At 37.6% G+C, this 25,771-nt stretch overlaps 1 protein-coding gene across 3 annotated transcripts in view; it reads left to right on the top strand.

The window, feature by feature from the left end:
- LOC574877 (alpha-N-acetylgalactosaminide alpha-2,6-sialyltransferase 5) overlaps window positions 1-25,771 on the top strand; it is a 59,267-nt gene that overhangs the window by 20,891 nt on the left and 12,605 nt on the right. For 2 of the 3 annotated variants that reach the window (XM_030980811.1, XM_011681337.2), the window contains 3 exons: window positions 8,687-9,052; window positions 17,599-18,020; window positions 24,545-24,652. In XM_030980811.1, the coding sequence (XP_030836671.1) occupies window positions 8,687-9,052; window positions 17,599-18,020; window positions 24,545-24,652 (896 nt within the window). Of the gene's footprint in view, window positions 1-2,890; window positions 3,587-8,686; window positions 9,053-17,598; window positions 18,021-24,544; window positions 24,653-25,771 lie in introns of those variants that run through there. The other variant, XM_011681343.2, reaches the window with a different exon arrangement.

Below are 25,771 nucleotides of genomic sequence, written 5' to 3'. Positions count from 1 at the left end.
TAGGTCACATAAAGCAGAAGTATTTTCCTCCACAATACTGAATGAGGTTTATTTGGAGGTGTAGTATGTATGTGTATATATGGACATTGGTTCATTTACTTGACTCTCAATCCAAGGGTAAAGGGTTCGAATCCAAGTCCGGCACTAATGCCCCTTGTCAGGACATTAAGCCATATTTCCCACTCTCCACCCAGGTGTAAATTGGTACGTGGCATTGCTGGGGGTAATCATAATTGCAGGGTCCTGAGTTAGAACAGCAATATTATTGTTGTTATTGCTATTATTATTATCATCATCTTCTTCATCACCATCATCATCATCTTTGTCATCAACATCAACAACAACTAGTTCCTGTAATTTACATGAGCTATAATTGTTATTTTACTGCCCTAATCAAGGTTGATTCCCCCATAGATTGGAGATAGATTCCCAAGGCAAGGACAACAAAATAATAGATAGCATGCATACCGGTAATTAAACAACTTTGTTATTCTCACAATCTCTGTTTTGATGACACATACAATGTAGCCTTTACATGTAAAATGCATTTTTAAAGTGAGTTTACATGTGTACTTGGACATTTAGCTGTGCATACATGTACATTTGTAGGTTTTAGTGTGGATGTAGTTGGAGAGTCCTGTTAACATCAATGATGATGTACTTTACCTTTATGTGTTCATGATGATAATGATGATGATGATGTGATATGTCTTGTTTACCCAGGGTAGCCTCATCAGTATTAAAGGTAAAGACCAGTTATGGTCATGCGATTGCATTGTGAAAGAAACGTTGTGGAATCTATCGGAAAAGGTTGATCATCTAGCATCTAGCATCTGCAAGGTTCTGGAATCATCAAAATGATAAGAAATTTGGCACTTTCTTTGTAAAGTTACAAGCACTAAACACAGAAAGATGTATATGGGACTACCCTATATCTCTCACAGACCATGAGAGAAACAAATTTACCAAATATATTAATTAGTAGGCGGTTTCCCGGCAAATTTTTTATCATCATGTATTAGTCAAAACATATTCTTTCACATGATTGGTAATGAGAGCTTCCATTTCATTTTTTGAAATTAGGACGTTTCCAATACTGGTCTTTACCTTTAAAACTGTTCTCCCTGAGGGCTCTACCAGTCTGCCATCATATATATCTACCCTGGCCTTACAGTTGCAGGTACCTGCATATATTAGCAGAAAAAAGCCCTGGAACTACACTGGACGTGTACATGTACTGTACATACCTTTAAACCATCTTGCCATTAAATAAGATATTGATTTTAATGGATTTATGCATATAAAGTTTTATGGAAGGACACTATTGGACTCTAGAGCCTGTATATGTATGTCCCAGCTGAAGGTATTATATGACTATCTATCTTTGCACTGACCTATTTAATCAATTTTATAGGCCTGCAGAGTGCAGGACAGAGGTGACAAAGGTGTACTGTATTTTAGTGACTATGAATAGGGACTTTTAGATTTGCGTGGACTGATACGTGTAACGTCGTCCATTCAAGGCAGTGCATCAAAAGGACGTCGATCGTAGCAATCCACGTTGTCGTTGTGCAAATCTAAATGTCCCTGCTGACAAGGAAGTAAAGCTTGCATGTTTTACGGCCAGTTAACACTGCTTGACTTGTGAACTCTTCTCCAGGCTTTTAGATTACCTCCCTTTCAAGTGTAGGCTATATTGAAAATATTTTTGGCTGTAAAAAGATTGGTAGGGGCTCCGAGCCAGTTGCCCACTAAGCCCACTTTGCCCAGTTTTTAATCCTGTGAAAGATGAGACCCTCCTTAAAATAAAAAAAATTGAGATCTTGATTCCTTATAACCCTAAATGTACATTTACATATATTTTATTTTACTTTCTGAAGTCATAATGATATGTACATTTACATATATTTACATATATTTTATTTATTTTTTGTAAATTTATAATGTTGCTTCCCCCTCCTTTGTTTTGCCGCTTAGTAAACTGGCGAGTGCTAAAGTAACAAAGCCATACAGTAGTGTATGTACATTGTGACATTTGCCAAACTCAAATGCAAAGAAGAAATCGGGTCTGGAAGAAACACAATATGCAATGCTAATATTTTATTCAAACTTTCGTATACTGTTTGTGTGTTCAAAGTTCAAAATGTACATGAAGATGTGCATGCATGAGAAAATGTGAAATTGATAGTGTGAAATGTCTACTCTGCGACTACTTTCCAAAGCATTTTTAATGCAATTACTTTCTAAAGCATTTATAATGCAGTTGCTTTCCAGGCTTTTCCAGGTGCCTGCTTCTGTAGAAAACACACCATAATTAGATTTTAATGCTAGCGTTAACATGACAGCATCCGTTTCCAGATGTGTTCATGCTCGCCTTCTCGGCTCCGTAGAAACGTTTCCCGACTGGAGCGTTAGCATGCATACCTGTAGGTCATGCACGCGGCACAATGCAATGCTGCGTGCATTGCCCACTTTCAAATCATCAGTGTATACCTGCTAACGTTCGCTCAAGTCTGCTACAACATTTAACCAGCTGCACTTTTGTAAAAACAGACCAGTTACATGCAGATAGGGGTTACTCTCTGGGTTTATTCCGGGTATTAAAACAATACTGTTATTTTCTAAGTCTCCTGTAGAAACATGCTGAACGGGTATTAAACATGCTAGGTCATATACACTGTACACATGTTTTGGCGTGTAAATTGAAGTCAGAGACTTGCTTGATAAATATTTAATTCAGTGCAGACAGATTGGAAATAGTTGAATCACGATGCCGCAATGCCAATGATCTATTTGATTCCTGCTCTGTCGTCCCCTCGGTCATTCATTGTATTCAAACTATGTAATCCTTTTTGTCTGTGAGTGCAAATGAAGCAATTTGTCTATTTCCTGTCCAAAAAAACTCAATGTCGAATATAATCTCAAGAACAGCACACTTTGTAATCAATCATGTGTCAATTTTATTATGAGGCTTTCATGTAAAAACAAAGGCCTTCCTGTATTAGCAGAAGAGAGAACCGAGTGGGAAGTAGCTGTTCAGATGGTCATTTGTGATTCTTTGATAGGCCCACATACTAATTATTGTGCTGTACATAGTGCCAGTTTCAGTACATGCCATTGTCATTTGTAAAGCTGTTCTGCTCTGTTAATCATTATTTTGTTGAACATTGTCTACAGGAAGGCATACATACTGTACTGATTATTGTGCTGTACATGTATACAAACATTGTGCCAGTTTTTAGTACATACCAGTGTCATTTTTAAAGCTGTTCTGCTCTAGTTGTTTGTCATTATTTTGTTGGACATTGTCTCAGACGACTATGGCGTACTTTGCTCACATGTAGGGTTTCTCTTTTTTTTTTATAGATTCCTCCTACTTGAGTTCAAAATCTATACAGCTGCAGCAGCTTAATGACATTTGTACCTTGTGTGTATTCAAACGCATATCATTTCCCGTCTCCATCCCTTTGATTTTATCACTTGGACTACCCATTTTGAAAGTGAGTCTATAGTCACTGTGTAATTCACTGGTGCAGGAGAAATAAATTTAGTTATCTTCACAATGAAATTGCTACTGGTATTGCTGGTAAGTCATCTTTATTTCGTTTTATTTTGTACGGTAAACTTTCAGTCAAAGACTCCTCGTTGACAGGTCCTTGATCATATTGATCATTTGTTATTTATAAAAGAGTTCACATCTTTATTAAAGTCACCTGATAACAAGCAAATATCGTCTGTTTGGAGCCAGAAGGCAAAGCTTGACACTCACAGGCACCCAGAACACAAGAGCACCTTAAGTCCAGAGTCTAGACCCCCTAAATGTTTATTTTTATTTTTGACAGGAAAAAGGCATACAGACTGTAGCAGTTCAATGTGCACCCCCTTCCTAAAAGTCTAAAGTGGAGCTCTACAGAAGAGAAAGTCCTATACTTCAACACAGAGCTAATTACACCTTTGCTGGCCCCAAGCAGATGATATTTCATTTCATCTATCCATTTCGTAGTCGAAGATAAAAACAAAATTATATACGATCTTTAAAACAAACATATGTAATGACATTATCTGACGTGGGAGGATCATAAAAAGCACATTAGTGGCTCGTCAACATTCGTCCCGGGTGCCTTTTAGTATCAACAACTGCAAAACTGTTATTCAAATAAGAAATTATTTTTCAAATGCTTGAAAACTTGAAATACATTCAAACAGTGTTTACATAATTTTGTCATACTTTTTCAAAATGCTTACTGAAAGCGAGACTGCCCAATCAATCAATCATCTGTCTAATTTGGCACCACATTGTACATTGTATGTGAGCATGTTTCCATTCATGCATGTACAGTGTAATTCAGAAATTGTATGTCATCGTCAACCAGACAGTTTCTTTGTTTAATGGGCCTTTTTCTTTTCATTCCCAAACTTCCCCAATAAAGTGCATGTATTCTATCATTAATTTTTTTGTTTTTTTGTATATCATCCATACATGTGATTTATACGAGGCAATTGAAACATGACACCGGTTTAGGAATGGTTTATGATATGGCATGGTTTATGATGTTTTTGCACCCCAGGCAGGAACAAGTTTGAAACCTACATGTAATGTACAGTGCGTCCCAGAAAAAACGAAACCGAGAATTATCAATGTTTTATCATAACTTAATCACACTTATAATTATTAAATTACACTTTATAATTGATAAATGACACATATTTGTAAAGCTTAGATCCTCCTTTCATTTGATGCAACTCATATAATGCATATTTCACATATGAGTGATTAAAAACAATTTAAAAAAAAGGGTACTACAAAGTCATTTGGCAAACGGTATCTGAATTTCAAAGAGAAAATCACCTTTCCAGAAGTTTAATTTTTATCCTTTCATATGACACTTCAATCAGGAAAAAAGAGCCAGGAATAACAAAGTTCCATTTGTTTTAAAAAGTAATGCTTTAAATTGATATGAATTAGGGAATCATATTCCACTTTGGAACAAAGAAAAATTCAGACCCCATGTCTTGTCTTCATTTATTGCACATGTGTATTTTTTTTTTATTTCAAAGCAGGAATTTCTATTAGAAATCACTAAAATTGCACTCATAACTTGTATTCTGAATGGACATTCTATTCAAATATTTTCTTAAAGACAAAGTGATGATATCATCTTCTTGAGAAGGGTTAAATGGGATCTTCTGGTCATGATACAGAAATAATAAATGTGGTTATTAGAAGATTAAGTTGCCTACAGTAGTTGTAGAAGTACGCTTTACAGAGGCGGTATAAATTAGTTTTGAGCCAGATTGGATTTAATTCTTTGTGATGTGAGGCCACACCTTTTAATCTGGCTCCAAATATTTTCTAGAAATTTTCCACAAAATAAGTCGACAAGCTCTCTATTCAAACAGTTTCTGGATAATTGTTCACATGTATATCAAACGACAGATTACAGGAAAATGTGCTAGTACCCATAATACCTGTAGCATACATGTAGTCTCTATTCAAGTTTTGCTCATCTAGAAATAGATTTGAAGGTAAATTGGTTTGCACTTCTCACCCCTGCCTCCCCTCAGCTCTAGTGTGCCTCTTCTCCCGGCCGGCCGGCCAGCCAGCGGTTTGCCCCCTTGCTGTGCCTCCCTCCCTGCGCTGGGTACAGTAGCTCGCACCTCGAGCGATTCACATTTGTTTAGATTGATCAAACGGTGGATCATAGTTGACGTTGGTGATCAATGTTCGGGAGCGTGTCACATGTTCAGGGGGCTAGTGATGGCTCTGTTGATGTAGCCATTTGATTTGTTTGTCCCCCAGCAGAGCGCTTTATTAAATGATACTTACGATACATCCCTCCTTGCATTACTTGAACCGAGGCGGTGTATATAGGAGCTCCCGGGTGAACTGTATGTGCATGCCTTAATTTGCATCATGTGAATTCTTGAATCAGTCACAAGCACTCCTTGTATTATGATATCTGTTAATTTACATGTATGTACATGTATTAGCGTTTTGACAGACATACATTTGTACATTGTTGATTTTTGCATGAAAATAAGGTAGTATTTATTAAAAAGAAACATAGAAAACCTTGCCATTCATACAGCCGTCCTCACGTGCAATGTACAAGTTTGTGCATGTTGAATTAAAGAAGATACAACAAATTTATTCCATGTACAATTTGTAGATGTCAAATTGCCATATACTAGATATAGTGTTTAGAGGAAAAAATGTTTGCAATGGGGTTTTGTAGGCAGTATGAAGTCCTTTTTGCAGACTGTATTATCTGTGGCAATAATGGGTTCTGCACAAGCTATTTTGCTACCATATAGTATCTATAGCCAATTTAGCCTCATTAATCATTATAGACATTGATGATGACTAGTTTCATTTCCTCTTCCAACAATCAATTAACATTGATGAGTTCTCATTTGCAGATGACAATTAATGTATTGTGACCTTGCATCCTGAACAGTCCTTGTTTTGTACATAGTGATGACATAACTTTGAAAATCATCGTCACAATCGTTGCTTCGAATCAACATGCTACTGTGAATGTGTAGATCCCGAACTGCATGTACAGTAAATCACCCTGCTCTGTGCCCCTCGCTTGCTGCCTTCTCCTCGGGGGCACCCCAGGTCATCTCACCGGCACACCTTACTCCCGCTCCTTGCCCTCCCGTTCCTACTCCATCTCTCCTCTGCGATCAGTCCCCATGCATGCGTACTCGTTAGGCCTGTCTTCATCAGCTTGAGTTTGCCATATAACCCGCTATTTTCAGACTCTGAATATTATCCCGAAACTCGAAGTTGCGCCTTCATCAGATCAATACACTCATCACAAACTAGCTCGGACAGGCGCAAATTAGCCCGCTATTTCCCAAATAGCGGGATATTTTGGAAACAAGACTGAGATTACTCGGATATTTTCTCAACCAAATATCCTGCTAATTACAACTGCGGGCTGAATAGGAAGACGCAAATTAACTGGATAATATGCGATTAGGAAAGTTAAAATAGCGGGTTATTTGGCAAACTCGAGCTGATGACGACAGGCTATTTAAACAGTCACACAGAGGTAAACCATCCAGATAGTACTGTGCAAGTCAGGTCAATCCTGCCCATGGCATGGTTAGCAACCCGCCACATGATGCATTATACATCAAGCTAGATATGACAGTCGGGCATTCATAACGGGGCCAGATCGCTCTGTATGCGTATTAGCGTGAGCCAGGGTAAATTCAGGGTAGTTACGGCATGCTCCTCAGAGTCGTCAGATCGTCCCGCGTTGTCGGGCAAACACCATCATCACGTGCATCCTCTTGAAAGGATGGCATCATTGGAGGTAATGATGATGCCAAATCCTCCTTGTCACCTTCAAATTCCTGGCTGTCGTCTTGAATGAGGGGCTGTGTATATATTCGACGGTTAGCAAGTGACATGTTTATCTACATCCATGCGATTTGGTTGAAAGTACTTTGAAACATTCATCATCTAGCAGATGTACTTTTGTATTCGTTGTGTGAAATATCCCAATTCAATGCATTGAAAGCTTTGAAACATGTTTTGCTTGTCAATCATACATGTAGCTGTGGGATCATACCACATGGTCAGATATCATTTTCACTACAACTCTGTAAACATGTATCACTACAAACACATGTATTCCTGTTATCAAGTTCAAACAAACAACAGCTGTTAATCAAAGGTTTTTTTATTTCTTCAGCTCATGAGTAATGCATACATGTAGTATGGTCCTACAGCTAGTGAATACCGGTAATGATTTTTTTTAATTTAAACAAAAAATGTCTTTAGACTTCAAAATGTAAATGATTGCCGTTTTAATATGAAATTAAAATGTTTTACTCTCATAGTTTAAGTTTTTCTCAAATTGCACTTTAAAAAAAAAAAACTGTACTGTGTGTTCTTGGAGCATGTTGACCTCCTTAAAGGGCCTACACATGTAGATCCAATTCAGTTCTTATTGGTTTTGCTGTGTAAATGAAAGCTATGAAGCAAAAATCTGTCTATGATCAGGGATGCCAGTCTTCAGGCTTTTGCCTGATTTCAAGCCCTGACAGCTTCCCATTTCAGGCTTTTTCAGGCTTTTTCAGGCTTTTTCAGGCTTTTTCAGGCTTTATATTGTACAGCACATATGGGGCTTTAACGTTTTCTGGCTTCTTTTCAGGCCCTTGAGTAAAACTGACTGGCATCCCAGTATGATGTCTGCCTATGATATGGAGTTCCACTCTGTATTGCTCTGCTTTTCTATGTGCAGATATGAGGAAATGTGTAGAAATGCTGGCAGTTATTCAATGTCACTTGTTTTTGCTTAAATATAGTATTATCTGCTTTATAGAGCCAGAAAAGCATGTTCACTTTTTTTTTGTACCGGTATACAGGCAGTTAATGCCCTTATGGCTAGTAGCTTTACAAAATGTACAGTGTGCAAGAGATACATTGTTAAGATAGCTGTGTGATAATGACAGTGAATCAAGCTAAGAATCAATCTTATAATCTTTTTTCCAGGTTGAAAATGGGTTAGGAAACTACTACCGTGCATATGAAGGATATGGTCCAATATCATGATGTTTAATATGGTGGCCTTATTGTACTAATTCCCAGCTGAAATGTGAAGAATCTAAAGTAATTTTGCTCACGTTTTAACTCCATTCTTGTCCTCTCGCTTTCTTACCACCACAGAAACCGCACAGAATACTTGCCTTTGCCCTTTGCTACACATTGACATGCTTTGTCTGCCTGAGCCTATACTATGACGGCACCTACAAAGCAGACACATCACACCAGGTAGCAGTGCGCCTGACCAATCCTTCCCCAGCCCCGCCCGCCACGCCCAGGCCGCCCGGAGAAGTCCACCGGAATGTCTCGCGGGAGATACTCCAGCTGCAGGACACGGCGGAGGAGCTGCAGCGGCAGGTCGAGCGCCAGACCGCGGAGCGCCCTCACCCCAAGAAGATCGACTGGCGAGAGGTGGTCAAGAGGGATATGTTCAAGGAGAAAAAGAAGCTTTTGTCTTCGAATGACTACAGGCATTTTGCCAACAATAAGGTATGAAGCACTTCTTTTTTGGGGGTTTTACATTTTTATATAGTTTTACATTTATATATTTTGGTTTTACATTTTCATTTATGAAGCAGTGACTTGATAGGCAAAGAGATTGTAAATGGCAAATCCATATTATTTTATGCTATACATTACCAACTGTATTAGGTTCCTCAGAGAGGACCTAAAGCTGCCGTCTGTCTGGTTGCTTACTTACAAGCATTTATGCTTTCTTAGCATTCAGGTAAAATCACCACCACCATGTGTCATAATACTGTATTTCAGATTTATATCTGCTCATTGGAGAAAGTTAATAGACCGGTTTACTTCTAAACATATTCAAATTTATGGATGTTTCTTTCCTGGGGACCTAGTGATGAGGTACATGTATTCCATTAACCTGTTATTAATGTATGAACTACAATACTATACTTTTAATCTAGTGTGCATACGTTCCTCGTTGCTATGTTGGGCAAGCCTCAGTCAATTTTTTTGGGTTGTCAAGAACAACCCTTCAACACATTTGATGTTGATATAGGTTTGAATCTCCTCAATACATGGTAACGTGTAGGACATCAAATGACCAAATACATTGCACTTGCCCAAATACGGATTTTCAGTTGCTGCAGCTGAGCGCTAAATGTCCTCATGCACGTGCTTGCGCATATTCAGTGCAGTGAACATGCCATCGATCCTATTGGAGGACTTTCTCGAAGTGGTTCTGTCCGTTTTGCTTCTATTCATTTTGGCTCTACCATGTGAGTCTCATCATTGATTCGTCCCTTTCAATATCACTACTGAAGTCTTCCCACCCGCTTGAATGTTTCAAGATGACTTGTGAAAAATTGAGACAAAATCGAAAAGACATGCAAAAGCAACCACAAAGAATAAATGCCCTGATCAGGTGAAGAGTGCATTCACTGTCAATGCTCTTTATGGATTTTGCTTAGATCGGGCGGTTGTGAAGTCGCAGGAATTCGTTTAATTTTTGCTGTGAAAAAGAAAGTTTCAAAATGAAGTAATTCAGTTGGGAGGGTTGGGATATACATGTATTGTAAAGTGTTCAAATAATGTAATGTTACATATTTGGTGAGCAGTCATTGAGGAAGTCAAGTTGTACATGGCTGGCTTATTGGATCTCAGAGACCGGGCGGTGTCCCTAGCCGCGTGCCAGTCGAGTGTGCTAATGCCTTTGCGTAAGCCATATATCCGCATGGAGTATTCCGGTAAAATAAACATTCAGTGTGACAGTCAATACCAGCTCTGAGCTTGTCATAGCGGTATATGATTATGTAACAAGAGCAGACTGTTTAATAGCACTTCATCGGCTTTTAGAGTAGCCCTATTAAAATGTTTATTCATTGCAGTTGACTCATTTTCATTGGGGTTGCTGGCCCGTTCCTAGTCTGCAAGCACAGACCCTAATTTGACACTTTATCAAAAAATCATTGTGCCTTGAGAGAAGCCTAGCCCAGCTACCTACTGGTTGTGTACATGGCCTATGGTAGTCTTATAGTGCAGACTCTCTTTTACGACTGACCAGGGTTTGTGCCTGCAAACTAGCCTGTTCCTGTTACGAGATCTTGGACAATCTTAGTTAAAACTATAATGTAGCAGATCTTTCTTCATACTTGTTAGAAATAACAGTAATGTCTCTATACAAAAGTGTTGGTGAAGATTATGGATTTATTACAAATATGTTTTTCTTGGCGCATCCAGTTGGTCCAAGTCCAAATTAATTTTCATTTTTCTTGGCTTTAAAAGTTAGAAGAGGGCAAGGTACTGTACATGTAGGTGAAGAGTATCTGACTGACACGACAAATCAGTTTTCCCCTTTTAATACGATTGTACTTTTTGGCAATTCAGTCAATTGTTAGTTTACTTTCTATTTTTTTTCCTGTTAATTCAGTCAATTGTTAGTTTACTTTCTATTTTTTTCCCTGTTAATTCAGTCAATTGTTAGTTTACTTTCTATTTTTTTCCCTGTTAATTCAGTCAATTGTTAGTTTACTTTCTATTTTTTTTCCTGTTAATTCAGTCAATTGTTAGTTTACTTTCAATTTGTATTTCCTGTTTCATTATTATTATGATTGTTGTTATTTTGAGATTAATCATACTCAATACAAAGAGAGCCTCTGGTATGATTTGTAAAATTTTAGTAATTGGAGCAAAAATGTAGATTGTTTTGATATCCAGTTTATGGTAATCTTAGGGGGGTTCTGGGCTGCACCATACCTATTGTATTTTTTAATTTATCAACTGTTTTATATTACAATCGTTTAACTTGAAAATCCCATTAGCCAGGATTTTTATTCCACAAATGTTTTGTAGCAGTGTAAATTAGAGCTATGCTTTGGCTGACTGAGTGAGCCAGCAGTTGCTATTAGCATCATGAATATGCTAATGAAGTTCTCAGTCCTTCCCCTTTCCCATGACAGCTCTGTAGGCCTGTCTTCATCAGCTCGAGTTGGCCAAATAACCCGCTACTTTAACTATCCCGATCGCAAATCAACCAGTTAATTTGCGTCCTCATCAGCCCGCAGTTGGAATTAGCGGGATATAATTTAGTTGAGAAAATATCCTGAGCTATCTTGGTCCTGTTTCCAAAATATCCCGCTATTCGGGAAATAGCGGGCTGATATGCGCCTGTCCAAGCTAGTTTGTGATGAGCTTATCGGTCTGATGAAGATGCAATTTCGAGCTTCGGGATAATATCCCGAGTCTGAAAATAGCGTGCTATTTGGCAAACTCGGGCTGATGGAGAAAGGCCTTTTGTGAATAATTGAAAGGCACCCCAGACCGAGACCTTGGAAACTCAATCAATCATTCATATAAAAATGAATTTCCATAAATTTATCTCATTATTTGATTTCATTATTTGATATAGATCCTGTATGTTAATTTCTCTCTCCCTTTTTTCTCCCTCTCTCTCTCTCTCTCTCTCTCTCTCTCTCTCTCTCTTGAAGTATAAATACCACCCATAAAAATATCTTTTTCTGTGTTGGTTGATGTTTGATATCAGGAAAAAACACTAACAATGGTACTTGCGTGGATGCATTAAAAAAAATGAAGTGTATCATTCAACATTTTGGCTTAAAATCTTATTTTTTAAATTTCTTATATTCATTTAGTTTTTTTTTGCGGGATATAGTTTGAGCACAATTTCTCAATACCTTATTCAATATGTCAGTACTCAGCAGACATATCAATTTACCTATTATCCGCTACTACTTGCAATGAAATTAATGAAAAAATATGAATTCATTTGGTCAGCATTCTAGTATATTGGTTGATTTGCATGCATGGCTTGGGTGGAGCATGCTCAATTTCATTTAGCAACATTGCGGTTGGGAAACTGTACACGTAGCATGTATGAAACATTCATAGAGCACAGACGCCCCTCCCTCCATGTTGAGTTTTATTGCCAGGCTTTGCTCACAATACAGGTTCTTCTTATTTATAAAATATTTACAAATAGATATTTGATAGGGGCACTAATTCTTCCACATTGAGCTTTGAGATTTGTTGGAAATGAAAAATTGAACATGTTAAAAGCATGCGATACAGTCTTGTTATGCTTTTTTTCAAGAGTGCCCCTCCCCCCCCCCCCCCCCCACCGCCCAAAATTTGATATATAGTATCTGATTCTGATGGGACCTCTTTAAAACGTCTCTGTACAGTATGAGTGGAGTCCTGATGTAAACATGCATGTGCTACTCCTCTGTGTGAACAGGTCAATATTTGATGATGTTGACGTTGGTCATGAATAAATGAGTAAGCACCGTGGACAGAGGCAGTAGGGTGAGAAAAATATAGTGTCTGGTTGGGATACACAGAGTCAGGTTGGGCTCACACGAGACCATGTGAGCTGTGCAGTCAAGCAAGGGATTGCCTTCCAGCACCGAATGCTACATGTGGGACTGCATGAAGTATATATATATATATATCGATGACTCGTACTCATGAGTCATGCACAATGAAAAAAATTGCAAGGCAAGAAAATGTACCTTATAGTTAAAGGTTTGTTTGAGCTGCCCAGAAGCTTGCAGAGGCCTTCCAATAGAGAGAATATGGTAGAAAAGAAAAAACATTTCCCATATAATATATTCCAGATTAGTTTTTATTGATGATCCGCTTCATGGTGCTTATAAATAAAGTCACAGTTGGGTGTCCATGTGTAAAGAACATAATTTTACCTTGAAATACTTGTATGAAGTAAAAATTTATGAATGAAAGAAAGAAAAGCACAAATCATTCGTGTGGTCCTTTAGTCACAGTTGCGTGTCCATGTGTAAAGAACATAATTTCACCTTGAAATACTTGTATGAAGTACAATTTATGAATAAAATAAAAAACAAAATCATTTGTGTGGTCCTTAAGTCACAGTTGGGTGTCCATTTGTAAAGAACATAATTTCACCTTGAAATACTTGTATGAAGTACAATTTATGAATAAAATAAAAAACAAAATCATGTTGGGTGTCCACTGTAAAAAAAAAAAAAAAAATTTTACCTTGAGTACAATGTATGAATAAAAGAAAAAAGCACAAATGAATTGTGTGACAAAATGACAATCTCACATTCTTATTCCTATACTGATTGGAAGCTGTGTTTGTTTATGATACTATTTATGGTAGATTGGAATTTTTGAAATGTTTGAAATGTTATCACTTATCATTACCCCCTTTATAGCCAGTCGAGTGGGCAGCATTTCTCCAAAACGTCAGAAGTGCAAATTCACTGCCATCCCGTTTAAATGTGTGTATTGTAATTAACACACCTTTCAATGGGATGTTGATGAACTTGTAATTATTACTGTTTTGTGAAAAGCTGCCCTGATTCACATTTGTGTGAATGACCAGTGAATGACCAAGATAATACCTAATAATGCCCATGCATTAATATTAAAAGGAATTTCACAATTATCTATGCCACACCTACTCATATGAAGTTATTTCTTTCCTACTCTGAATGCAACAGCAATTACGTCATATTACCCACTTCAAATCCCTTGCGTATTTGCTAAATGCCATCTATTCAAGATGCATTTTCTTTTTCGGAAAAACATTACCTAGAACCTCTTGCCCAGAGCTCTTCCGAAGTAAACGCCCTCATTTACGTCAGACCCAATTTGATGTTAATTTGTGAGCATCTCGTAAAATGAATACAGCAGAGAAGCCATCATGATCCCCTACAGACACATCCATTGTGACACATTCATGTTATCTTTCTACAGTGTGTATCAAAAGAAAAGGTACACATTTTGAGAAAAAAACTCAAATTGTTCAGTTTCATGATATCTGCATGATTTTTTTTCTCTCATAAAACTATGGGTAAGGGACTATTCAATCGGATGGCACTGAAAGTATTGACAATACTTACAGCTTTAGTGAGCATCGGATAATTTTGAAAAAACTTGTAAAAGCTGGTTTGCTAAAAAATGTTTAAACCTTAGGTTGGATAAAAAAATTTAATCAGGCAGTTATTCCATAAGTATTAATGATTGATTAGAACAATCATTTGATCTTTAATAAACCTTATACATACCTATGCGTACCCCTAGTGGCATATCCAGAAATTATTAAAGGAGAGGGGCAGTCTCAATCCTCCCAAGACGGGGGTTCAGTAAATGTATCTGGGCAGCCCCTTTCTTGTACCCCCTAAAGTAAGTTTCATAGGCCTATCTTCATCAGCTTGAGTTTGCCAAATAGCCCGCTATTTTTGATATGGGGAAAAAAGGCAGAAGTTACAAATCGCGTCTTCATCTGCTCGAGACCTCGACCTCGAAACTTGAAGCTCGAGCTCGAGAAATTAGCTTGATATATTTTGCTCAGCGTTCGTGCATAGTGCAAGTCTTCGGGCTGGTGAAGACGCACCAGACAAATAGTGGGATATTTTGCAAACTAGCCCAAGATATCTTGGGATGCAATTATCTCGACCAATTATCCCGCTAATTGCAACTTCGGGTTGATGAGGACGCAAATTAACTGGATAATTTCATAATTTGCGATCGGGATAGTTAAAATAGCGGGATATTTGGCAATCTCGAGCTGATGAGGACATACATGTACATATGGAGTTCAATAAGCTTCACAGAATGCTGGATATATAGCAACTTACTCTTTTTTTTATACACCTTGTAATATCAAATAGCGGCCTCTTTTCAGTGAATGTCAGAGTTGCATTATGAACATCACAGCAGCACTGAACTGCCCCCAGAACATGGCTCTGACCATAGACCTACGCTCTGACTAATCCACGCTACACAAATCTCAGGGCCGTTTTTGATATCTCCCAATAGATCGATTGTTGTCGGAAAAATGATGACTTATGGAAAAACATTATTCACTCTGCATTCTCTGTAAAATTTTATACCCATGATGTGTCACATACATTTCAAGAAAAAAATGCATGGGAAAAAAAATTTGGGGAAAAATGAAATCATCATTAGGCCCTCAAGAGCACTAACATCTTAAATAGTTAATATTAAATTGATGCACTTGGCATGATCAAATTACAGATGCCTTCCTTCAAAGGAAATTTCTCACACTGCAGCTTAACTGTTTTTTGTGCAATTTTCAATTATCGCATTTAATATTATAAGCTGTACTTAAAAAACATCGTCTAGTACTTGAAAGTTTCTTTCTTTTCTAGAATGTATTAATTGGCGGAATGATTCATGGAAAACAGAAGGTCCTTCTATGAAATTGAGAAAGAAAGTGATCTTTCCGCTGTCTGCCTTTCATGGCAATGGCCCGATCGGCTCCATTTATCATCCATATAATTCATATGCTATGTACATTGTAGATGAGGAATATCAGCAAAGCAGAAGAATCAAGATCCATACTGTTGTAGGAAGATGATATATGTATGGAGGGAGGGGGCTTTTATAAATTGTATATCCCTGGAAATATCACGTTTTTCCGCTTTTCATTGATCCGATCGCTTTACGATCCGTCTCTTCATTTTTACTCTGAAAGCAGTTTTATCACTAAGTGATTTTACCATCCTGTTGTTTGTCTGATTTGATGGGTGTTTCGCTGCCGAGATCACTCAATCGTGAAATTCTAGATGCCATTTGATGGCTGTTTTTTGCTATGATCAGTATCAAGCAGCTGTATTGTTTGTTATGATTCTGAAGCCCCAGTGCTGTATTATAGGCCCGTCCTCATCAGCTCGAGTTTGCAAAATAACCCGCTATATTCAGCCTCGGGATATTATCCCAACGCTTGTAATTACGTCATCACCAGACCGATACGCTCACCACAAACTAGCTCGGATGGGCGCAAATTAGCCTGCCATTTCCCAAATAGCGGGATATTTTGGAAACAAGACCAAGATTTCTCAGATATTTTCTCCACCAAATATCCTGCTAATTGCAACTGCGGGCTGATGAAGAAGCAAATTAACTGGTTAATTTGCGATCGGTACAGTTAACATAGCGGGTTGTTTGGCAAACTCGAGCTGATGAGGACAGGCCTAATGTGAATTCAATATATACGTACAGCCTCCATATTATGGAATGCTTTATGATCAATGTTACATTTATACATGTATCTAGAGCATGATGAATTGAAGGTTAGGGGTGGGGGAGGTGTATAGCTGGATATATCAACTAGAATAAGGTTGGAAGCTCTGCTGACGGATCGATTCTTCATGTTAGATTTCATTGTCCATTTTTGTGATGAAAAAAAATCCCCCCATATTATGAAGACACATTGCATAGATTAAGGCCTTGATCGATAAGGCAATATTTTTGTACAGTCAACACCCCCTCCTTCTTTATAAGACAGATACATTTTTTTGTTTTTGATATTACTTTGAATGATGACACAGGTGATTTAAACATGCTTTTAACATTGAAAATGATTTGTATTGTATTGTATTTATCAAACTTCATTGATGTACATCAAAATTCTGTTTATAAACAAATTTAATCAATAGACCAGTTCACGGTTAGCACATCTCTGCAATGACCCCGAATATCCACAGATCTTCAAAACATGAAGAGGTCCCACTTTGTACATTTTGAAATAATCACTCCTACAGCGATGCAGGTGCTACATAAATAGCCTTTGTTTCCCCTTTTCAAAGAATATTTGCACCTGTAATTCTGCCTGTGTATCATGGAATGCACTGCTTGTTCATTAATGAATAATGATTACATAACTTTCATGAGCACGTATCCAGTATTTCGTCTCAGTGTATTATACAATTTGTTCTGCAATGACCTTTATCTGCTCATGCTCAGACTGCAACCGTGAACTGGCTTATTACAATGCAACGTAACAAATCAATATTCTGTTTGGAAACATATCATATAAATCAATTTATGTCTCCCATGTGAATTGTATTTTAATTTTTTCATCCTAAACAACCATTTAAGTTATAATGATGATAATTTCTCTCTTTTGTTTTGTTTTTGCCTGCAGAGTCTCTCCTACCACTGTAAACGATGTGCAATAGTTTCCAGCTCTTAATTTTTTCATCCTAAACAACCATTTAAGTTATAATGATGATAATTTCTCTCTTTTGTTTTGTTTTTGCCTGCAGAGTCTCTCCTACCACTGTAAACGATGTGCAATAGTTTCCAGCTCCGGGCAGCTACTAGGGCGAGGAGCGGGCCCCGAAATCGATAGCAACGAATGTGTGATTCGCATGAACGATGCGCCCACCAGGGGCTTTGAACACGATGTAGGAACAAAGACTTCAGTCCGAGTCATCGGGCACAGAAACCTGGGGCGCGTGTTCGCAAACCAGAATGATCTGCAAGATAGGATGTTTTCGAACCGGTCGACGGAGAAGGTTTTTGTGCACTGGTCGTACCTGACGGATATTGACGCCGACAAGGTGGAGGAATACGCCCTTGTATTGAAACTCATGGAGAAATACCCCAAAGTGGACTTTGTGATGTTCACGCCACAAAAAATGAAATTCGCCGAAAAGCTCTTCCATCATGAAACAGAATTAACAAGGTAACGTATATTAGTGTTGTTTATTGTTATATCTTAGAAGTGAATGTTTTTAGGGCTTAAAAAAAACTTCTTAAAAACACAATCCATCCTCCCAAAAAATTGAAGTATTCACTATTGACAATAACAATACATTTTTTGAACATTTCATTTTTTACTTGTCCACATATTTAGTTGTGCTGCACATTCCATGATGACATAATCATTACAAATGGGGCAGATTGTAAAGGGGAACAAACAGGCTTTTCAATGATACCAACATCAAATATGATTATATAGTATTATAAGATAATGACATGGATCCTAATTAAATGATTAGTTGAAAGCGTACACGTAAACAGTCCAAACACCCTTGGCTACCGCCTCGGGTGTGTTAGACTGTTCCAAAGGTACCTTGTGTGGGTAATTCTTATTAATGCCCTCACTGATGTGTATTATTTGTATAACAGGAGATCCCAATGTAACAAATGATGGTAATTAATCACAGAGTGTAGGTCACATGTATTGACGTGTCTTCAAGAAAATCACATTATATCGGTGATTAGTGAGGTGGAGTTTTAGTTTGTATGGCCAGACAGCAGCACTATCAATAAGCAGTCTTACCCATCATCAGTATAGACAACATGGGGCTGTTTCTCGAAACCGTCATAAGTCCAACTTCTTGGACATCCCATGGAAAAGTTATAGAATGAAGACATGTTTCTATGGGATATCCACGAACTTAGTCTCATGACGGTTTCAAGAAACTGGCCAATGGACTACATTATGTTCATCACAAACAGTAGGACTGTATTGGCAAGTGGTCTGGTTATGATTTGATTTGTCCAAATTCTTATTTCTTGAAAATGTGAAATATCAAAGCTTATTTCTAGAAGTATTCAATAAAGGCCCTAATTCAACCAGTCCACCTTAGTTTCATTCTTAAGTTACAAAAAAACATCAAATTTACAAGGGGTAGCAATAATTTAGTTGTTGACTGTATTTGTATCTTCCGAGTACATTTACAATGTAGTCCCTCATATTATCTTTCTGGTTGTTTGCTGTGGGTCAACCCAGAACAAGGTCGAGAGATGATTAGAAGCGTGTATGATTTATAATGCACGATGGGCACTGAAGACATCTTAAAAGGTCACATCCGACCTCATTCATCAAACATAGATACGGTACTAGATAGCATCTAGTTCCCTGTTTGTATTTAGTATCTGCCCTTGTCCCCAATGTTCCGAACTCAACCTGAAGTGTTAGGTTTATGATAACTCTGTAATTATTTAGATACTCACAAAGACGACTCCTCCCTCCCCCAGCCATAACTACCCCCTAGGACACCCCCCCCCCCAATACATGTGCATATAAGTAAGAAGAGGGATGTAATTATGTTGGGGGGGGGGGGGGAGGGATGCAACACCATTTTGAGGAAATCTATTAATAGTGCTCATGTAATCCATTTTCAGGAAATCTATTAATAGTACTCATGTAATTCTGGGCCACGTGATCACGTTGCGATCCTGCCAGCACATCATTAATTGTAGCAAAACTACATGTACATGTACACTGTGCATTTGTATGTGGGTTGGAAACTGAAGAATTTTTGAACAAATATGTTTAAACTCTGCTCCCACTCCCGCGCTTGTAGACATTCGTATTTTGTGAATTTTTCTTTGGAACTCTATACTTGCTTTATGTTAATTGCCATCTTGTCATGAATAAATCATTCATGAGGGTATGAAATTGGAACATGAGTTATCTGGTATACGTGCAGGTGCTACAATCATGACAAGCCAAATAAAAAATAAAAATATTTTCTTTATGATAATCTAGTGTGGGACAAAGGTCGCCATCGACTGTTGAACATCGTATTTGTGGTAGGATCAATTGAGCAGTTCCAACAAATTTGTGCAATCACTTCAGACTCAAACAATATTGAATTATTGATAATATGCTGGCTGATATTGATAATAACTAATTAATAGAGTCAAACGTAGATTACGAAAAAAGCTAACGTAGCCATCGATATGTAGGTCTTAAAAAAAGTAATGCCTTCATGATTTGTAATCATGAACGCATTGCTATTTGTAAGAGCTACGTTACCTCTGTTATAATCATGAACGCAATACTAATTTATGTTTGACTCTGTTAGTCAGTCATTATCAGCCAGCATATTATAATCATGAATTATAAGGTAATGTAGCTCTTAAAAATAGTAATGCGTTCATGATTATTTAAGAGGTGTAAGTCACGTAATGTAGCTCCTAAAAATAATAATGTGTTCTCGTGATTATTAAAGAGGTAAGTCAGGTAACGTAGCTCTTAAAAATAGTATTGTGTTCATGATTACTATTTCCATTTTTAAGACCTACGTTACGTGGTTACCTCTTTATGTGATTTACGTTTTACTCTGTTAATCAGTTATTATTATCAGCCAGCATATTATAACTATGAACTATTAAGGTAACGCAGCTCTTAAAAATAGTAATGCGTTCATGATTATAAATAAAAATTATGTCAGGCATGTTGATTCATCATCTGAATTTCATGCTTGTACTAAGGGCTTTGATTCATATTCTATTTTAGGAAATGTTCTCATCAGACAATTTAATGATATTGATTTTGATTTCAAGATTTATAATTCATGAGGGTTTTTTCCATTTGCCGTTTTATAGCAAAGACTAAAAGAAATCATGTTGAATCCATACATATACATGTACCTTGTTTAACCTTCATGTGTCCATGGAACCTGAATCTTTAATCATAAAGTCTGTACATGCACATGTGTATTACATCAGGAGGGAAAAAAGTCGCTGTATCATAACATTGACCATGAAGTGTTTTATAACAGATACAAGGTGTGATAAAGGAACGATATTCAATACATGTAACCTTGATGCGCTTAGCCAGTGGGAACCAAATCTGGTACAGTATTTATTCTGATGAGCTTTAGATCACAATGCCAATCATGAAGATTGCTCTGAAATGGTTATATTGTCCATTATATGTACATTAGGGGTAATTTACGCGAACCATGGATGTACCATGGAGGTATAGACGCCCCATGGATGTACCCCATCGTTCATGTACATGTAATTGTCATTTGTTTAAAGCAAGAAGGTTTTTATATTATAGCTCTGTAGTAAAGGATAGAGTATAGGCATGGACCTACTTCGTAGTAGATACTTCGTAGTAGGTCCATGGTATAGGGTACATTACATGAGCAATGGATGTACCATGGAGGTATAGATGCCCCATGGATGTACTCTGTGGTCCATACTTGTACTGTATCTGTTTAGAGCCAGAAGGTGGTTATAATAGCTCTGTAGTATCAAAAGGATATTATTTGTATAGGGTACATTACATGAACCATGGATGTGTACCATGGAGATACATGTATACATGTAGATGCCCCATGGATGTACGCCCGCCCCCCCCCCCCCACTCAGTGTTATTTAGGGTACGCATATGCTTGTTCCCTCTTTTTGAAAGCACCCCCTATCTGAGGACTGCCAACATTTCCGAACCCCCCTTACGGAGGCTTTTTGCAGGCTTTTCCTGCCTTGGAGACTCCCCTAAATCAGGAAAAATGCTCAATGTACCCCCCTAAATTTGGAATAATTTCTCAGGAGTCCAAAAAGATGAGAGAGAAAAAAAAAAAAAAACACCCCCTTTTTAAAGAAATCTCCGGGTGAAAAGTCAAATACACCCCTTTTTTTTACAATGCTTTGGCCGGACTTTGTCGCACGAAAAGTACCCTTTTACCGGACATTTTGGTAACACTCATGTGGTCATTCCGACCTCTGAGTGGGGGGGCCGGGGATGTACGGTAGTCCATCGTCCATACTTGTACTGTCATCTGTGTAGAGCCAGCAGGTTTTTACGAATAGCTCTGCAGCGAAGGAAATGATTTATGCTCTCAGCTGACACTATATACACAAAGGCATGTGATTGACCACAAGCACTCTCATTACTTCCTATATACCCAATAAACATCACTCCTACGGTTTTGTAAGGCTAATTTGTGTCCTGTGAAACTAAAGGAAACCACTTCCAAGGCGTAAACGACCGTTAAGGGAAGGATGGTGTCACTTTGTGTGACGCATTGCATGTGCTTTAGAAGGGCATTTATTGCTCTAGGACAAAAGGGACATGTACTTGGTCATCCAAATTTGACGACCTGAAATTGTCCAGCTCTGACAATGCCTGAAATTATTCAGGTTCGACGATACACGAAATATTTCAGGTTGGACTGATGCTTGAAAGTATTTAGGTTTGCTTAAGGCTCAAAATATTTACATACATGGAAATGCCTAAAATATTTACATACATGGAAATGCCTGAAATATTTACACGATCAAACATCTTTTATTTTGACTGTGTATTACGTTTGTTAACTCTCAACTGCTGGACAAATATCTATTGGGGTTTGATTGGCATGATGAGGGTTAACGTCAATATGATGTCTACTTTTTCCATCAACTAAAGTTGTTTTGAATAATAATGAACATGTACCTTTCTGTAACATATTTGATGCCTACATGCACTCTCGTTAATACCAAACATAGTCATTTATACTGTTAAAGCTAAAGCCAGTTATGGTCATGCGATTGCATTGTGAAAGAAACGTTGTGAAATCGATCAGAAAAGGTTGATCATCTAGCATATAAGTATTGGTGTGTATTGCAAGGTTCTGGAATCATCAAAATGATAAGAAATTTGGCCCAGTATTTGTAAAGTTACAAGCATGTTACACAGAAAGATGTATATGGGACTATACGCACACGTGCGCGACACGTGCGTTTATATATCTCTCACAGACCATAGATAAACTAATTTACCAAATATATCAATTAGTAGGCGGTTTCCCTGCAAATTTTTTATCATCATGTGTTAGTCAAAACATATTCTTTCACATGATTGGTAATAAGAGCTTCCACTTAATTTTTTGAAATTGGGGCGTTTCCAATACTGGTCTTTACCTTTAAGGTTTTATTTATTCTTTGTGGAGAAGTTGTGCATAAAGAAGGAATTTACACATATGTGGGGGAAAACAGGATATGAAATGTTTAATCACTGATCTCACTTTGTCCTGGTAGTGTCATTTAAAACATAACCCAGACATAAAAGCAGGCCATGGCTTAGGTTTCATCACAAAAATGCAACATCACTTCAGACATTTTTAGGTACCTCATTCAAAGGGTGGATATTCTAATGTTATTACATTGTGCTATTATGCAGGTACATGTACAGTGTACATTGTACTTTTCTTTTTTTAGAAATGATTCCAAGTACCAGTAGCTCAGAAGCTGTATGTACTACCTAATATTGTGTGCAATGGATATTATAATTAATATCAACTTATTATATGTGATCAGTTTATGAGCGACAGTCTCTAGTGTGTTCTTGCCAGTGTACACACGTCCATGTTGACGCTGTGTCATGTGATGTTTATGCGATCGGAGATATTCAATATGATCATGTGATGTGTACATTTAAAATCTAATCATCAAATATCGGTAATGACCGAACTAGCAGTATAGGCCCAAACATTCCTGCTCATAATTTCATAGCATAGAAACGTGAGTGTCATCTCAAATTGCATTCACTCCGATAGGATGCGCAAATATTGACGTATTGGTGAAATCTTTGATATTTGCCAATGGAATTAATAATGATAATAATATGGATTTATATAGCGCTTTATATGTAATGCCCTCTCTATAAAGTGCATTACAGATGCAATTACCTCGGTCATTGGATTCTTTTGTGCACAATGTGCACCATCTCCACTCCCTGGGGTGTATTCTTACCATATGGTTACTATGAGGGTAGCAGATTATTTACACAATGGTTTTCGTCATCCTCTCCTGCGTATGGAGTGGCAAATGTAGAGTAATGACATTAGTGCCATGTTATCAGTTTTCATCAACCAGCAATTTCTGAAAACGTTGCCAATCAATGTTGGTGCATGGCCAATTTAGATAAAAATGCTGGCCTGAAAAACAACATTAAATCGTTTGAATATTAAACAGCGGAAAGCAATGAAAAGAAATAAATAACATGCTATTTGGACACTAGCCAGCAGTTAGTATAGAGGATAAATTACATTTAAGTTATGAAAACAGATGTTTCTGTGAGATAAAACACTGTAATTGGATGAATTAAAGGTAACTTTCAGCTGTGGTAGTGACAGAATGAATAAAAACTTACTCTGAATATTCAAGACTACAAATAAATTACATTTTCTGATATATTTTGGTATTACATGTAAATGTATTTTAATGTGATTTTGAGCAAAGAAAACATGGAAACGAAGCTAGTAGTCCTGCCAATGTTTGTAACACTTGATCTATATATGCAAATGAAAATTGTTTCCATTTCTTTTCATTCTTTTTTCTTCTTCAAGATGCTTATTCTCATTACAAGGATGACAATGAGTTTTAAAAGATATCAAGTATGATCTGTGCCACAAAAAAAAAATTGTTTTTAGTAAGTGACATGTATCATGTTTTCATTGTTTTGTACTTTATCTGTTACAGGAGACAAGCGAGAACGTGGTTATCGACAGGGTGGTATACAATGTTGCTTGCCATGGATGTGTGTGATGAAATCAACGTCTATGGTATGGTCAGCGAGGATTATTGCAAGTAAGTATGATCAATACGACTAACATTAAAGTTTGACCCATTGCCTGTACTGAGGAAGTGGGCAATTATTCGGTATTGAGAGATGCAATCTGACAAACACGAAAAACTTTGTGCAGCTTCCTCTCTGAAGAATCTTTTAGCTACTCCACCATCCAGCTTCTCCGCAAATAAAATGAAACGTCAAATAGAGAAACCAATGTTTGAGCATCGTTTCAACCAAATAATCGACAAAGAATTAGCCCCTCCACAAATAAATACGAAACGTCAAATAGAGAAACGCACGTTTGAGCAAATTTTTCGAACAAATAATTGACAAAGAATCAGGATCTCGATGTAGTCTGAACGTCCAACTGGGCGGGGCTTATCGTTAGCACGCACTGATGGCTGGCTAGCTTTCATGTCAGTTGACCTCTTAAAAATTAGTTCTTTATACAATATTTCTTTATGAGATTAAGTTATCTAGGCTGTACACCCCTTTCACCCTATGATAATTCCTTATACCGGGTACAACATTTCTTGACAGATTTTCGTTTAAATTTGCTGTAGTCTGAACAGTCTAAAAATACATGTACAGTGTGGACAGGCTGACCCTACTTGTCATTTACCTATGTATGATGCTTTTAAATATCTGAACACATTGTCTTGACTTGATCGAGCACAGATGTTTTATCACGCTGAATGATCTGTTTGTGCAGCTTGGAATTTGCACCAATATTCTTGTGTCAATACGTAAACATACTAAGCATGTAATTCTGCAGTGTAGCTGCTTCATGTGGAATAGAAATACATGTACATGTAGCATTATTACTTTTTAAGAAATGGCGTGCTTACCGATGCGCGAGGCATTACAGTTATCAAGCTGAAAGAAATTCACATACTTTGACAAATCACTCTCTAGATCTTCACTCTCTGTCTCTCCCTTTTCTCCAACTTTCTCTCTCTCTTTTCTCCAACTTTCTCTCATATTCTCTCCCTCGTTCTCCTTCCCCTCCCCTCCCCTCTACCTCTCTCCTCTCTCTCCTCTCCTCTCCTCTCCTCTCCTCTCCTCTCCTCTCCTCTCCTCTCCTCTCCTCTCCTCTCCTCACCTCACCTCTCCTCTCCTCTCCTCTCCTCTCCTCT

The sequence above is a fragment of the Strongylocentrotus purpuratus genome, unplaced genomic scaffold, assembly GCF_000002235.5.
Source record: "Strongylocentrotus purpuratus isolate Spur 01 unplaced genomic scaffold, Spur_5.0 spur5_scaffold_11, whole genome shotgun sequence".
In the NCBI taxonomy this organism is placed as follows: Eukaryota; Metazoa; Echinodermata; class Echinoidea; order Camarodonta; family Strongylocentrotidae; genus Strongylocentrotus; species Strongylocentrotus purpuratus.
Note: the sequence above shows the minus strand (reverse complement) of the source record. Positions and strands in the feature narration are given on the sequence as shown.